Here is a 17,597-nt window from a genome sequence, read left to right as displayed (position 1 = left end):
AAGATAATTCAAGATAAAAGGCATAGATTAATATTTTGCAGAGCCAAAGAATATTCTTAACATTATTGCAGTGACAATCAAACACAACAGACGAGCCTCCTGTCTGTGATTCTGGTCCTGAAGGAGACTTCTCTTGACAACAGGTGATGTGATTCCTGATTGTCCTCAGATCAATAAATACATCATACACATCCCCTGCATCATCGCAGCCAACAAACAACAGGTGAAAATAAAGAAAAAAACATAAAGACCAAAATAAATGAAATTATTCTTTAAGAAAAATAACATTCTCTCCCTGAAAAAAGTTGCAGTAACCTGAACGTGTCTGTCCGAACAACAATGGTTGGTGCTATTTACAGGCGAAGAAGACAATGGTGCCCCTCGCTGCCCGCACATCAAAGCATGCACCTGTCAGGCCGGCTCTACTCTATTGTCCTCCACCTTTGATGGCCATTAGAACAAATTACAATCGAGGACTTGATATTCAAATCTTTCATCAGTTCTCTTTATCAACAACTAACGATTTTGGTGAAAAGAAATGGCAGGTTGAATGGGCCACGACATGCAGGAGCAATGGAGTGGCCGTTCTCTCGGTTGCCACCTGTTTTCTGCCAGTTCTTCATCTATACTGACATCGGCTTCATAATTAATAATTTAAACTTTCGGCAATTTGGAGTAAATATCAATTTTAGATTACATCATATCGGTTTGTGAAGAATGAATATTGATGAGATGGTACTTTTGATAGGGAATGTTATATAATGATATAGCAAATGTCTAACCATTAAAAGAACTGTGCACAAACAATTGGCAAGCAGTCTTTTTTTTCCCTTTCTTCCAGTAAAAAATATATTACCCAAATGTAATTTCTTTTCTTTACCGACAGCCAGGGAATATTTGATATCATTTTTACATCTAAGACTACTCTGATTGTATAGCTGCAAATTTAATTCTGGCACAAAATATGTGTTGATTTGTAAAGGCATACGTAGCGATGAGAACCATGTGGTGTTTGATAGAATTCTCCTACTCTACAGTTACTTTTATGACAAAGTGAAAACAGCCAGATACACACAAGAATAGCAGCCACTGTGGTGATTAGTCTGAAATATTTATGACTTCAAGTGGTGATCACAGTCATGTTTTACAAATGGCCTGATTGAATGGCATGAATCACTCCACACACGGGTGAGATGGGCCAGTGCTTGGTTGCTCATTGTATAGGGGTCTGGGTTTGATTCCCATATGAAACAGTTTGTGAAACTCTTGATACCGTCCTCCGCCTTGTATGATGGCAATAAAAAAAGTGCTTTGATAACACTTGGTGTAACAGTGCAGTGATAAAAAAACAGTAAACTGTGTTTATAACAAACTTAGGGATATAACTAACTTATTTATATATGTATATAAGCTCATACAGTTATAACAAACTAAAATTAGTGGTCCCTTTGAGCTCGTTATAACTGTAGTTTACTGTACTATTGAAAAGAAATAATACCGGCACTACAGTAGAGTACCAATAGTGTTTAAATAGTACGTTTGTGTGCTACAATAGTGAGTGAGTGAGTATGGTTTTACGCCACTTTTAGCACTTTTCCAGCAATATCATGGCGGGGGAAGACAGAAATGGGCTTAACACATTGTACCCATGTAGGGAATCGAACCCAGGTTTTCGGCGTGACGAGCGAACACCTTAACCACTAGGCTTGCTACAATAGTGCAACATTAGTGCTACAATAGTCCAAAACAATGTAACAATAGTGCTACTTAAGTGCAACAATAGTGCAATAACAATGTAACAATAGTGCTACTTAAGTGCAACAATAGTGCTGTTAGTGCAACATTAGTGCAACATTAATGCAACAAAAGTGTCTGATCATTCTTACTGGGCAGAATTTCTGCAAGATTCTGTATCACCATTAAAGTCAAAGTTATCAGCAACTTTTCATTTCTCACCAGGAACATAACTAAGACCTAAACCCCACAGTATCCATTAATACGAGTCCTTGTTTCGTGAGACAGTTTCTCACTCCAGTGACAACCCATTTGTAGCAGTTTGAGAAGTACATACTGCATACCATAAAAACATTCATGACATCCATGCACAGCTGGCGAATTATCGCCAAATTCCACACAGAACTTGTTTCAATGTACATGATCAATGATTATGCTGGCAATGATATACTGCATGGAGCATTATCTCTTCATGGCATATTAAACGCAGTAAATTATACCAAGCGTATTGATGGTTCTGCAGTAAAAGCGATGATGGAGAATCCTAACAGTAATGTTACTGGCATAACAAAAGATACGATTAAACACATTCATATTCGTATATTCCCCATATTCAAACAGAAGAGAAACTAAACTCTACACTAAACTATCTCTGGCTGTTATTCTCATAAATCTGTCTCAGCCTAGAGAATGAATACAGCTCCATAACAAAGGGTGGAGTGAGGCTGATCGCAGATATCAATTTTATGTAAATTGTCAAGTGTGTGAACAATTAGCTGTATTTATGAGCTCAGGTTTATATTATTCACCAACACCTGTTTTCACAATTTTGACATTTTGCTCTGTTATCACAGATTTGGTATTTCTCCTGCCATGCTCTTTAAACTGGAACCCTGTATTTGTAACGGAGACCTTTTCCCGAACACGACTCAAAGTGGTCAACAGGATTATTTTTTAAAACATTTGCGACAATATTTGTGAACATGTGTGACACATAAAAATCCAAATATTCATCTCAACAAAAGTTATCAGGTTTTCAGACCAAGCAGATGATTTGAATAATTTTTTGGCCTCATAAAATATTTTTTATGGCACGTGAATGCATCTTACTGCAATGGTCCAGACTGTATCTAACACTATGAATAAAGATGAAGCGTTTGCAGAATGTCTTTCTTCTTGGCTGTGAGGGTTAAATCTGCCAGGAAGGCAACTTTATAACCAATACAAAAAATCAAACACTAAAATTACCCAAAAGAGGTTTCTACAAAAAAAAGAGGCGGTTCTAAAAAAAAAAGTTGGCAAATATAACTCTATAGTTATCTATATGTTGTGACCTTACACTATGTTGCAGAAGAGGACACTGACTAAGATTCCACTGATTGATGCTTACGATTGAAGTCCAATCATTTTATCATTATTATTCATATAAGTAATGTTGTTATTTCCATAACTGAATTTTGCCTATCTCAGTGTAATTGAATATTGATTTAATCCCATATACAAACAAACAAAAATGAGAAGTTTAATTAGTTTACAAAACAAGACAGATGTAGTTTTCTGTTACTGGAAGAAGAAACGGCCAACTTTGGAGCAGAATGATGTAGTGAAAGCAGAGCGGTGTATCACATTTCCTGAAACTAAATTAATCCACCTTTGCATGTCTGTTACATTCCTAAATCAAATTATATATTTCTTTGATCAAATCCTGCTTAATCAACTTTTGATCAAAACTGACATTAATGTTGTATTCTAAGTGTGGACTAAATAAAGAGCTTTGACTTTTGCTAGATGTTGTTCTAATGATCACTACAGGAATGGTGTATGTATGTATGTTCTAACACCATGAAACAAAATATGTGTGTTTGATATTTCAGCCCATCCCAAAATTGGCACATAGTAAAGCCATTTGTTTTTCAACTCATGGCTTAAAAATGAGATTGTTTTTCTTTCTTTAGCCCCTGGGTTTTAATCAAGAAATCAATTTTGATTGATCCCCCCCTAGCGGATGGTTCAAAACATGTGGAATGTGACAGACTATTAGCACTGTGGGAAGATTCCATATTTATAAGACACATTGGTCTCCTCAGTTGGTGTTCAAGTGAGGCAAAAGTGTTTTATTCGACTTTTGAATTTGAAAAGCATTGATTAAAAAGTGAATAAAATGAACTCTTTGGTCAGGATTCCATATTTTCCCTATTTAAGCCCAGGGCTTAATTTTGGATGAAAAAGGTGATAAACCAATTATTAGACCCTGGGCTAAATTATGTCCATTCCCGGTAGGTTGGTGTTCCAAGCGATTTTTATAATGCTAGTTTTCTGCAATTTGCAGAATGTCATTAAAAGCCTTTTTTTCTAATGAAGATGACCCGTGAAAATCCGGGGTAGAATAGGTCTTCAGCAACCCATGCTTGTCTTAAGAGGTGACTATGCTTGTTGTAAAAGGTAACTAACGGGATCGGGTGGTCAGGCTCGCTGACTTGGTTGATGCATGTCATCGTATCCCAATTGCGTGGATTGATTCCAGTTATATCACGGCGTGTCAGCGTAATGTGGGAGGAAAGCCCGAAGTGATGCAGGTCTCAGACGTTTACTCCTCGGTGAAACCCACGAGCACGGGTATGGTGCTGACAAACCTAGAAACATAATCGGGCTGAACCCATGATGGGTGACTGAGTGAGTATGGTTTTACGCCGCTTTTAGCATTATTCCAGCAATATCTCGGCGGGGGACACCAGAAATAGGCTTCACACATTGTACCCATGTCGGGATTCAAACCCAGGTCTTCGGCGTGATGAGCGAACGATTTAACTACTAGGCTACCCGACTGCCCCAGTGAATCATGATATCCCTGTCTCAAGAATCACATTCCAATTATTGGAAACTTTTTTTCTGGACAGATAACAAGCACTGTTAAAGTGAACAATGACAGCAACATGCTTGAAGGAAAAGCATTAATGTTGAGTATGAGATATAATGTTCATTAATCAAGGGTTATTATATGGTTGGTTGGTTGGTTGGTTTGTTGTTTAACGCTGCACTCAGCAATATTCCAGCTATATGACGGCGGTCTGTAAATAATCGAGTCTGGACCAGACAATCAAGTGATTGATATCATGAGCATCGATCCACGCAATTGGGATCGATGACATGTATCTACCAAGTCAGCGAGCCTGACCACCCGATCCCATTAGTCGCCTTTTACGACAAGCATAGTCGCCTTTTACGGCAAGCATGGGTTGCTGAAGACCTATTCTACCCCGGAATCTTCACGGTTATTATATGGGGCCATATAAACAAATACTTGAAAATATTTTCGACCTTTGATATCAGATTTGAAAAAAAGTAATCACCATCCGCTGCCATGAGTGCATAACTCTGTAAAACATTAATTCAAGACACTAGTTTTCAAACTCATTTGATATCGTGACCAGTAACATCAGTGTGTAAAATTTCATTTCTCTAACATCAAGGTCAGAAGCAAAACTGTTTTGAACCAGGTCAGAAAAATAAGACTACATTTTTACCTGTAAATTGAAGTTTTATGATCCAGATCAATCTAGTCACGCTAATTTACCCTCGTAAAATTGAGACAACATGTCTCCAATCTCAGAAGGCATCAATGACCAAATCTTGACTCAGAACAGAAATGGCCATCGAACATTCAAGCTTCATCTCTCTTGAAACATCTAATCATAAAAACAATGAATCAAACGACATACCAAACAAATTTTTAGACGACACAAACTCCTCTTTGCATTTGTAAACAAAGCTGCAAACAAATAGCTGTTCAAATGTACTTACGCTCACACTTCTGGTGTTAAAGTTGTCTCCCCCTTGATGACCTTGCCCAGGATCATTTGACATTGCCATTGTGAAGGCAAGGGGGTTGGTGTTGTAGCTCTGGAAGATACAAGACAGATTGGTAAAGAAAGATATCATTAGTAATCATTCTATCAAATAAAGCAATTCATAACCCTGACATAATGTCACCCCTGCAGCCAATAGAATGACTAGGACACGAGGCCAATAGAATGACTTGGACAGGGCGCAATAGAATGACTTGGACACGAGGCCAATAGAATGACTTGGACAGGGCGCAATAGAATGACTTGGACACGAGGCCAATAGAATGACTTGGACAGGGCACAATAGAATGACTTGGACACGAGGCCATTAGAATGACATGGACACGAGGCCAATAGAATGACTTGGACACGAGGCCAATAGAATGACTTGGACAGGGCGCAATAGAATGACTTGGACACGAGGCCAATAGAATGACTTGGACAGGGCACAATAGAATGACTTGGACACGAGGCCAATAGAATGACTTGGACACGAGGCCAATAGAATGACTTGGACACAAGGCCATTAGAATGACTTGGACACGAGGCCAATAGAATGACTTGGACACGAGGCCAATAGAATGACTTGGACACAAGGCCAATAGAATGACTTGGACACAAGGCCAATAGAATGACTTGGACACTAGGCCAATAGCATGACTTGGACATGAGGCCAATAGAATGACTTGGACACGAGGCCAATAGAATGACTTGGACACAAGGCCAATAGAATGACTTGGACACGAGGCCAATAGAATGACTTGGACAGAAGGCCAATAGAATGACTTGCACATGCCCCTTTGTAATGTATAAATATCTAGGCTACATCCAAGTCTTCCAAGAGAGGTTCTTTATTAAGGTATACCTATTTCAGATAGTTTTATCTAATGCTTCCGAATACTTCTCCGGAATAAGATATACCTTTAACTGAATTGTTTGAGTGTTATTTCTTAGGAGCTGAAGGATGACAAAGTAGACATAATTTAAGGATAACAACTTCTTTAATGTACTACTAATACATTCATGAGATTGTGATGCTACATTGTGTCTACTTTGCCTATAACTAAGGTTGTGCTGCATTACCGGTACACCAGTATATTGTGGTGCAAATCTTCAGCAATACGTATTGTGATACGTTTGTAAGCGTAGCAATATATTGGGCTAATATAAATAAATATATTTATGTGTTCATAATTGATATGGAGATGGAAAATAGTATCTTTCTGATACATCTTTCCTCTGACGATCTTTTTATCAATTAGCGTGTACACATCGCGACTATCAAGCTCCTCACAGCGATAGCCTGTTCGTGGAGCTCTCTATAATGAAGAGTATAGTGGAGAGTATAATGAAGGTGTCACGCGCTGGAAAAGAGTTTGCTACCATGTGACCGTATAATCTCCCTTGATCGTTGGGATACAAAATGGCAGATGATTTCGACATCTTCCCAAATAAGGGACACTGACTGATGATATCTGAAACTAATATAGGGTATAACTCTGATTAACTCATGAAAATGTAAATTGGCAATATATTGCAATACGTATCGCAATATAGATTAAAGTATGGCAATATATTGCAACAAAAAATCCAGGTCAATACACAGCCCAACCTATAACTGGAAAGAAATATTTTGGGGAAGGGAGAGCAGTAATTAAATGGAAAAGGGTGATGAGTATATTTTCATTACGGTACATATTTCTTTACACATGCATATGATACAGTCACAATTGAAAAGCGTTTGGTCGAGATTTCTTATGGTTATGGGAAAGGTATTGTCGCTTGTATTTCCATGTGTAGCAGGGCATGGAGTCATCCCACAGATGACGTCCTTATTTTGACAGGGTTAATTGTTTTGATCAAGTGGACAAGGCGTCTGACCTCAGGTCAGAAAGTATGTGGGTCGAATATCATAATGGGACTCGGTACTGTTTGGCTGCAACAAGGGCATGAATTCTGAGCACCATACTTTTTGAATGAAAGCACCTAGGCCACAATAAATTATTAGATTTTCATTCAAATGTATTAAATATGTGAAGAGTGAGTGAGTATGGTTTTACGCCGCTTTTAGCAACATTCCAGCAATATCACAGCAGTGGACACCAGAAATGGGCCTCACACATTGTAGTCATGTCGGGAAAGCGAACCCTTCGGTGTGACAAGCGAATAGCTTTAACCACTAGACTACCAGACCGCCCCAAATAGGTGAAGAAGCCATGGTCATCTTTGGGTTTTTTTCGTATTTGTTAAACACACTGTTCAAGCCATCTCTGTACACTAACTGTCAATGGATGTGATTTACAAAAGCATGAATGGTTGGTAGGCCAGGTATCAAGCATATTTATCAACTAAAGCAAGATTGAATGAGTGAGTGAGTTAGTTGGGTTCAAACACCTCTTTGAACAGTATTCCAGTTATATCACAGCATGTCGGCTTAATGTGGGAGGAAAGCCTGATGTGATGCAGGTCTCAGACTTTTACCACTTCCGTGAAACTCTCGAGCATGGGTATGGTGCTGACAAACCTAGGAACATAATTGGGACAAACCGGGATTCAAACCTACAATCATAGGTTTCTGGCGTTCCAAAGGGATGCAACTCTGCACTGCAAATTGTGGCATGTGAGCCCCCAACTCTAGCAAGAAGGCAACACACATAGCAATTTTCCTTTTCAGCTGAAATGTGTTTTCAGTGGAGCGTGGTCCATAATTTGGGGGTGTTTATAGGGGGTTCATCGGAATTCAACAAATTTGTGTTCACTAAAATTCTTGGAAATTCACGGATTCACAGAAGATTCTCATCCTGTGAATGGAGACTGGACACCACTTTCAACAGTATTTCAAACACATCTTGGTGTCAGATTAAGGTGGGAGAAAGCCAAAGATATGAGGAGTGTAGGTGTTAACCCCCTTGTGAAACCCATGAGCAAATTGCAGGTGGCATACCAAGGATAAGAATGGCATTCAATCAGGTGAGGTGAGGTGAAATTGGGTTTAACGTCGCGTCCAAGATTATTGCACTTATATAGCGACGTGCATGCACGTGTATGTGTGTGTGTGGCTGCTTGTACTAGTCCGGACTGATGCCGATTTATAGTGCTAGCTCACTGAGATACCATGCCGCAGTTTAACATGAATACCCCACTCAGACACAGTATACTGACTCCGAGCCGACCAGTCCTTGTTTTAGCCCCTTAATGCCGAGCGCCAGACAGGGTAACAACAAGTACAATCTTTTAACGTCTTTTAGTATGGCGCGGCCCGGGATCGAACCCTGGACCTTCCGCTCTCCGGGCGGACGCTCTACCACACGACCACGGAGGCGGTCGCATTCAATCAGGGATCCAGTTAGCAACAATAGAATCCTGGAATGGTGAACTGTGCCATTTCAAACACACGCCCCTACATTGTCTTTTACAAATATCTGATATATCCAGCCAGCCTTTATTTGAAATCTGTGCTCTCAGCATATTCTCAAAGTTCACTTCTTGGCCTCAAATCAGGACATCAACGAAGAGGACAGAAGTCAACTGCTTCATCATAAAGTATTAATCTCACATATTTGACAGTGATCAGAGTGTAAAGATTAATCAAACCATGTGCATCACATTTGTCCATGGATGGATTAGATGGACAAGAATATAATTAGTCGTAACATTCATGCTGCATTATAGTACTGATACTATTGATAAATATCCACAAGCAAATGAACAAAATAATGTCCATTAAAATTTCCGTTTGTGTTGAAAAAAAACCATATCAGTTGTTCATCTGTCTCAATGATGCCAGGGTGTTGCAAAAAGGCTCAGCATGTCCTGCTCTACCTGTAGCACCCGCACCACACTCAATTTGCAAAAAATGTATGTGTCTGTTGCCTAACAGTCTTATGACTGTGGAATGTTAGTAAAAGTGACAAAACACACTCCTAATTCGTAAGAAATCTCTGCTAAAAGCCTGATCCTTAATATTTGAGTCAATCCAGTGATCCGTATCATGAGCAATGAAATTGAACATTGCATGTTCGGTTCAAAATTCAATTTAATGTGGTTAAGTCTACTGGTAACCTAGCCCTACATTGAAAACACAGCATGTATATCTCCTAACTGAATATTGGGAGGGTTTTGTTGCTTATTTATTGAAATTTGCTGACTGGTGTGCAACGTCTCCTGTAACCCACAGCACCATGTGCCGCATGTGGTGTGCGACGCCTCCACTCCTCCATATTAACCACACAATCAAGGCAGACAGGCAGTGAATCTGGTTAAGGAAATAACCCAATTCCAGAATATGATAGAAGATGGACACAGTCACCATTAAGTCAAAACTAAACCAATTAACTGACAAATGAATGCAAAATATCTAATGAAATGCGAGACCCAAATTGTTTGACCTCATCCTAAGACAGTCGATCCCTATATCATCTACAGTGCAGGAAATAAGCTGACCACTTCACTAGCAGTGTAGGCATGCACGGACACATCATGGCAGCTGATACACTGATCTGGAATACAACTGATACTTGAGCTTTCAAGCAAATTATTAATAAAGTCCAACAAGACATGAAAATGATCTCCAAACAAAAGCGAGTGAGTGAGTGAGTGAGCGAGTAGGTGAATGAGTGAGTGAGTGAGTGAGCGAGCAGGTGAGAGAGTAAGCGAGCAAGTAGGTGAGTGAGTGAGCGAGTGAGTAGGTGAGTGAGTGAGTAGGTGAGCGAGGGAGTAGGTGAGTGAGTGAGTGAGCTAGGGAGTAGGTGAGTGAATGAGTGAGCGAGGGAGTAGGTGAGTGAGTGAATAGGTGAGCGAGGGAGTAGGTGAGTGAGTGAGCGGGCGAGGGAGTAGGTGAGTGAGTCAGTAGGTGAGTGAGTGAGTGAGTAGATTAGTGAGCGAGCAAGTAGGTGAGCGAGTGAGTGAGTAAGTAGATTAGTGAGTGAGTGAGCGAGTGAGCGAGCGAGCGAGTAGATTAGTGAGTGAGGTGAGGTGAGGTGAGGTGAGTGAGTGAGTGAACGAGTGGGTGAGTGAGTGAGCGAGCGAGCGAGTAGATTAGTGAGTGAGGTGAGTAGATTAGTGAGTGAGTGAATGAGTGAGTGAGCAAGTAGGCGAGTGAATGAGTGAGTAGATTAGTGAGTGAGTGAGTGGATTAGTGAGTGAGTGAGTGAGTGAGTGAGTGAGTGAGTGAGTGAGTGAGTGAGCGAGCAAGTATTTCAGTTATATCCCGACGTGCCAGCTTAATGTTTGAGGAAATACTGAAGTGATGTAGGGCTAAGACATTTACCGCTTCGGTGAAACCCACGAGCAAAGGTATGGTGCTGACAAGCCTAGACACATAATCAGAGCAAACTGGGATTCGAACCATGATCAGGTTTTGGCATGTACTTCAAATTGCAGCACCTTACATGACTGGGCCACCCATGTCCCCCTTCCAAATCAGACTACACTTAAGTTACTTCTAAGGATGTCCTCTAGGCTGTAATCTCCAGTAATTTTTTATCAAAAAGAGGGTTAGTGTGCATTCTGTTGCTCTAGGTGCACTACTCAACTGCCACACCACATTAGCACTACTACAGGGGGCGGTCAGGTAGCCTAGTGGTTAAAGGGGGCGGTCAGGTAGCCTAGTGGTTATAGCGTTCGCTCATCACGCCAAAGAGACGGGTTCGATTCCCAACATGAGTACAATGTGTGAAGCCCATTTCTGGTGTCCCCCGCCGTGATATTGCTGGCATATTGCTAAAAGCGGCGTAAAACCATACTCACTCACTCACTCACTCACTACTACAGCTGCGTACAGGGATATTACTCACAGTTTAAACAGTTTTTAGAATAACGAACAGTATTTATTTATAAATATTTTAACAACCTATGGATAAAACTTTCATCTTTAAGAAAACGTCATAATTTATTTATGTTAGTGTGCAATTGTTTAAGAAAATAGATAACGTATGCATTTAACAAAACATTATGGTAATACTGTCATAACCTTTTGTCGTAAACAATTCATGACCTGTCGTAAAATTGGACTTCATTTACTTTCTGTTTGGTATATATTATGACATATACTTGATGATTTGACTTTTACGATGTTTCTTGTCTTCATCACTTCACCTTTGCAAATTATCAAATTAAAAAATGTCCAAAAATGCCCGATACACAACGGTTCGAGTTGCCCACAGAACACAAAATCCTATCAGCAGACATCCTTAAGTTTGAGGGAGGTCGGGTAGCCTAGTGGTTAAAGCGTTCGCTCGTCATGCCGAAGACCCGGGTTCGATTCCCGACATGGGTAAAATGTGTGAAGCCCATTTCTGGTGTCCTCCGCCGTGATATTGCTGGAATATTGCTAAAAGCGGCGTAAAACCATACTCACTCACTCACTTTTAAGTTTGAAATGAAGGAGTGAGAAAACATTTGTTAACGTGGCAGTCACCAATATACCAGGCATTCCAGTATAAGTCAGTGACGACTAATGGGATCGGGTGGTCAGGCGCGCTGACTTGGTTGATGCATGTCATCGTATCCAAATTGTGTGGATCGATTCTCATGATGTCAATCACTGGATTGTCTGATCCAGACTCGATTATTTACAGACAGCCGTCATACAGATGAAATATTGCTGATTGCGGTGTTAAACAACAAACAAACAGACAAACAAACAGTGCTCTCACAACAAGCAGATGGTACTGTGGTACTAACCCAACCCCAGAATCCCCACACACCTTTGTCTAGAGTCACCTAACAGGAACTAATTTCAAAAGTGAAAAGTATTGTTTGTTTTTCTGCTGTTAAAGGCTGCACTCAGCAATATTCCAGCTATACAATAGCAGTCTGTAAATAATCGAATCTGGACCAGACAATTCAGTGATTAATACGTGTATAATGATCATCGATCCACGCAATTGGGATACGATGACATGCATCAACCAAGCCTCACAACCTGGTTAGTTGCCTCTTATGACAAGCATGGATTGCTGAACACCAATTCTAACCCAGATTTTCACGGGTAAAACTGAAAAGCCCTACATATACAATGTTCTGTAGCAAAAATGTGATTTTAAGTCATTTTTCAGGAAAAATGTAATTCATCTGTTTCCGATTTTCTAAGTGAAATCTAAATGTTACTCAAGGACAATAGACACAAACTCGGCCTCTCAACCATGATAATGTAAAGATCGTCTAAAGAAGAATAAAACCCCAATCTCTACTGTACGATGAAGTGATCTGCATGAAGAAGATGAGGATGACCGAGGAGCTATTTGGAGCATATATAGCAATCATTGTACTTAATACAGGTTATCAAATTGCATGTCACAAGATCTGGCCACACAGTCAACCAAACTAAAACATAACACAATGCCGTAGTGTTTCCCAACACGAGGAAATCCTAACCTTCATGTCTAGGGTGGTCGTTATGGGCTGAGTGCGATACCCCTAAGTAGATCTGGCTCAAAGATCCCTAATCCAGGCGCAACCCAATTAGCCCAGGTAACCTAGCAACCTTAGTTCGACCATCATCACAAGTTCTTCATCATAATCAATATCTTTTTTTTTAATTTCAGGGCTGGAACATAAGCCACAATAACAATACTACAATTTGTGTAATTAACTGGTCCCCGAGCTCACAGAAATATGATAACAAACCATTTGATACAGCTATTGATTTCCTTCTTGCAACAAGCTTCCGGCACGAGTTCAAAAAGGCAATTTGGAGATGGGCATCATTCTTTGATTTAATGGATCCCAATAATACTTGAAGGCTTTCTCCCAAGTTTAGCCTGTATTTACACGATATGGACTGTGCTGATTATTTGTTTGGGGATGGGGAGAGCTATTACATTCCATTACTAGAACACTCCCGATCTTTTGCCATATTGAAAATACAAATCTTGTAAAAGTCATATGAGAATTATCAGCATTTGCTTATCAAGTTCTTTTGGTCTGAAATGATTTTTGTCTTCCCTTCAGATAAAAACGTCTACTTTTGGCTTGATTTGATTATATTTTCCCAGAAAGTGCTTCTGTGGAGAAACATTATGGGGGAAAAAGAATATTGAAGATTAAAGGCATGAACATGGGATCCTATGTATACATACATCATTTGATATTTTTTACATTTCCAGATAAGGCCACATCATAATGAAAATATCAAGTATAACCTGAATAAACGGATTATTTAATATTGTTGATATGTTTGCTGCAGGACTACCTTTGTTTGTTTGTTGCATAATACCACTCCGCAAATTTCAGCTATATGACGGCAGTCTGTAAATAATCGAGTTGGGTCCAGACAATCCAGTGATTTACATCATGAGCATCGATTTACGTAACACGAGACACACATCAAGTAATTCAGACAGTCTGACCACCCAATCCTCTCAGTTGTGTCTTAAAACAAACATGGGTTCCTGAAGAACAATTTTAACTTGGATCTTCACAGGTGACTGACTACCTTTGAAGAGCCATAATATAACAAGTGTTACTCGTTTTGAGTAACAGGTCCTAATGATGGATGAAACTATTAATATTTCTATTCAAATACATAATTAATCACGTTTTTTAAAAGGAAACTATTAACGATTTACACATGACTAGAGATCCGCCCTGGTCACACAGATGAGAAATCTGAAATCAGAACAGACTGGTCTATTGCAAGACTTTAAGGGCGCATTATATTTGTTTTGCATAATTATATAGATTACACTACTGCAACAGTGACAATTAGGTGCATGACAGTATATATATATGAGAAAGTATCCTGAAATGTGAAAAACTATTTCCATTTTTGTAGTTATCCTTTGTTCACATTGGCTGTAGGGCTCCACGTGCTGTCATCGAAACCCTTCAGCCACTTTGATTGATATATAAGTGGCTGAAGGGTTTCGATGACAGCACGTCGAGCCGTACAGCCAATGTAAACAAAGGAAAACTACAAAAATGGAAATAGTTTTTCACATTTTAGGATACTTTCTCAATGAAAGTTATCCGTTCTATGACAATAGGTTTATCTAGATGTGTAGATTTGTCAAAATGAAACAGTTGGAAAACATATGCAATATCTTGAAAGGACTGGGCCACATGGCCTGTGGCAGAGGTACTATGCTGGATAGGAGTAGGAGAGTGAGTGTTTTGCTAGTAATTATATGAGAACTTGACAAGAACAAAGACGCCATCATACACGTGGTGACGGTCATAAGTGATAGATCAACATGTGCAAACACACTTGACATGGTACTTGATGAGAGGCACAACATCTTATAAGTCCTAAATTACATTGTTTATTGGGAACCGAGCGATAGAAAATGGCACTACTGGTAGTTCTATGGTCCTTTCCAAACTGCCCAATAGTTAAAGCATCATAAAGACCAGTAGAAATTTGCCATTTTTAAAGGTTATGTATTTATTTATTTATTTATTTACAGCAATTGTGTGTATATTAACATTACCTGACCACAGCAACTGTGTGTATATTAATGTTATTACCTGACCACAGCAACTGTGTGTATATTAATGTTATTACCTAACCACAGCAACTGTGTGTATATTAATGTTATTACCTAACCACAGCAACTGTTGTGTACATTAATGTTATTACCTGACCACAGCAACTGTGTGTATATTAACGTTATTACCTGACCACAGCAACTGTGTGTATATTAATGTTATTACCTAACCACAGCAACTGTGTGTATATTAATGTTATTAATTGTTGTGTATATTAGTGTTATTGCATGTCCACAGCAACTGATGTTTACAGTATGTTAATGCATGACCACAGCAGCTGTTGTGAACTATATTTTTATTGCATGATTTGTTTGTTTGTTGTTTAACGCCACACTCAGAAATAATCTAGCTATATGACGGCAGTCTGTAAATAATCGAGTCTGAACAACACAATCCAGTGATTAATATCATGAGCATCGAACCACGCAATTGGAATCGATGACATGCATCAACCAAGTCAGCGAGCCTGACCACCCAAACCCGTTAGTCGCCTCTTACGACAAGCATAGTCGCCTCTTACGACAAGCATAGTCGCCTTTTACGGCAAGCATGGGTTGTTGAAGACCTATCCAACCCAGATCTTCACGGGTCTTTATTGCATGACCAACAAATATGTAGTGCACATTAATATAATGACATGATCACACCATCTGTTCAGTATCAGTGATTTCTGGTGAAAACCATGGCAACAGCAGCTGCTATATATAACTGGACTTTTGTCCTGATCATAGCACCTGTTGTTTCTGTAAATGCAATAACACAAGCGCAGCACAATGGCATGACCAAACAATGCAGTAAATCCATATGTGTGTGTGTGTGTGAATATAAAAGAGTCTGCATGGAAATCCTCAACAAGGAACTTGAGATATTCTCTCAATAAATATAATATTGAAAACAATTTCATACAAGAGTCAACAGGAGAAAACATATCCCTCTGGTCTGGTGCAATTTGGAAATGGAGTTTGGCTACATATACCCCACTTTTGGTTCATTGCCATTTGATACCTTCAGTTCAGTGAAGAAAAAATATCGCTGTTCAGTATTTTTAAAAAATCCCAAATCATCAAAAGGCATCGGAAGTCTGCAAACGAGCACTACCCTCATTTTCAGTAAAGTCCAACTTGTTGTCATGGAAACATAAACAATTAAAAAAATACAAATCCCAAATCATCAAAAGGCACCAGTTTCCAACCTGACTGATCTGTATAGCAAGTTTCATCTAGAAATATTCAACGGCTTTGGAGTTCTGCTCCAGAAAGGAGCACAACCCTAATTTTCAGAAAGTCGAACTAGTCATGAAACCCATGTCATCAAAAGGGTCCAGTTCACCGCTAGACTGATCTATACAGCAAGTTTCAACAAGAATTATTTAATGGTTTCAGAGTTCTGCTCCGGACATCCTGATTGCTATATACACCACCACCACCCCACTCCCCGTTTATCAAACCAGGGGATAAACACATAGAACCACAGTGCCATGAATGCTTATTCTATTACAAAGTAAGCAATGAAGGAAGGATTGAGTGATCTGAACTGAATTGAGCTCTATGAGCAACAACCCCTAGGTTCAAGCAATCATTACACAATGACACAGAACCTGGTCAACGACAATCAACAGAATTAATTGCCTCTCCATTGGTTCTCTCAGTACATCGAGGGGTCATAAGGAACACAGTACATATTAATCAATACATCTGCAGAGAAAAAACAACAAAAAGGGCACTGGATTCATTATGGTAAATCAATAATAATTAATCTATGAATATAATTAAAGATGATGAGAGTTGTACAAGTACTCATATTTCTATAGCAATTATAAAAATTACATTTAATGTAGTTTCTAAGTAATTAGATATTGTTTTACAAGAATATTACAAATTAAAAGAAAAGCATAATCACATTCCAAATTACAAAATTAATTCTTGACTTACATTTTTGACTCCAGGACTTCAAGTCTTTTTAATGTTGTATCTAAGAATACATAGCAGCAGTGTTGGAAATGAAGAGGGATTATGCGTTAGTATTTGAATGTTGGAATCAGCAGAAACATAGTGTCTTATCATTTCGGCTATGAAAAGGAATCCCAGACTTCATTTGTACTTTCAAACGCCAGAAGAATAATCAGTTTCAATCATCTTCCGAAACAGATTCCATTGGGTTGAAAAAGCAAAGTGATACAAATAATATGGATGGATCACAGAAAGTCAGGTCACAAGGTCGCAAACCAACAGGACACAAGGTCACAAACAACCAGGACAAATGGTCACAAACAACCAAGACACAAGGTCAAAAAATCCCAAGGACACATGGTCACAAACAACCAGGACACAAGGTCACAAACATCAGGACACAAGGTCACAAACAACCAGGACACAAGGTCACAAACAACCAGGACAAATGGTCACAAACAACCAGGACACAAGGTCAAAAAATCCCAAGGACACATGGTCACAAACAACCAGGACACAAGGTCACAAACATCAGGACACAAGGTCACAAACAACCAGGACACAAGGTCACAAACAACCA

The 17,597-nt window shown here is 39.3% G+C and overlaps 1 protein-coding gene across 4 annotated transcripts in view; it reads right to left on the bottom strand.

The window, feature by feature from the left end:
- LOC124149856 (TOX high mobility group box family member 4-like) overlaps positions 1-17,597 on the bottom strand; it is a 170,522-nt gene that overhangs the window by 50,618 nt on the left and 102,307 nt on the right. For 3 of the 4 annotated variants that reach the window (XM_046522754.2, XM_046523556.2, XM_046522057.2), the window contains one exon: positions 5,536-5,634. In XM_046522754.2, coding sequence (XP_046378710.1) covers positions 5,536-5,604 — 69 coding nt within the window. In that variant the 5' untranslated portion in view covers positions 5,605-5,634. Of the gene's footprint in view, positions 1-5,535; positions 5,635-16,999; positions 17,040-17,597 lie in introns of all 4 variants that reach the window. The other variant, XM_048397535.1, reaches the window with a different exon arrangement.

Source organism: Haliotis rufescens, unplaced genomic scaffold, assembly GCF_023055435.1.
Source record: "Haliotis rufescens isolate VD_foot unplaced genomic scaffold, xgHalRufe1.0.p SCAF_17, whole genome shotgun sequence".
In the NCBI taxonomy this organism is placed as follows: domain Eukaryota; kingdom Metazoa; phylum Mollusca; class Gastropoda; order Lepetellida; family Haliotidae; genus Haliotis; species Haliotis rufescens.
This window is presented reverse-complemented; position numbering and strand designations above follow the sequence as displayed.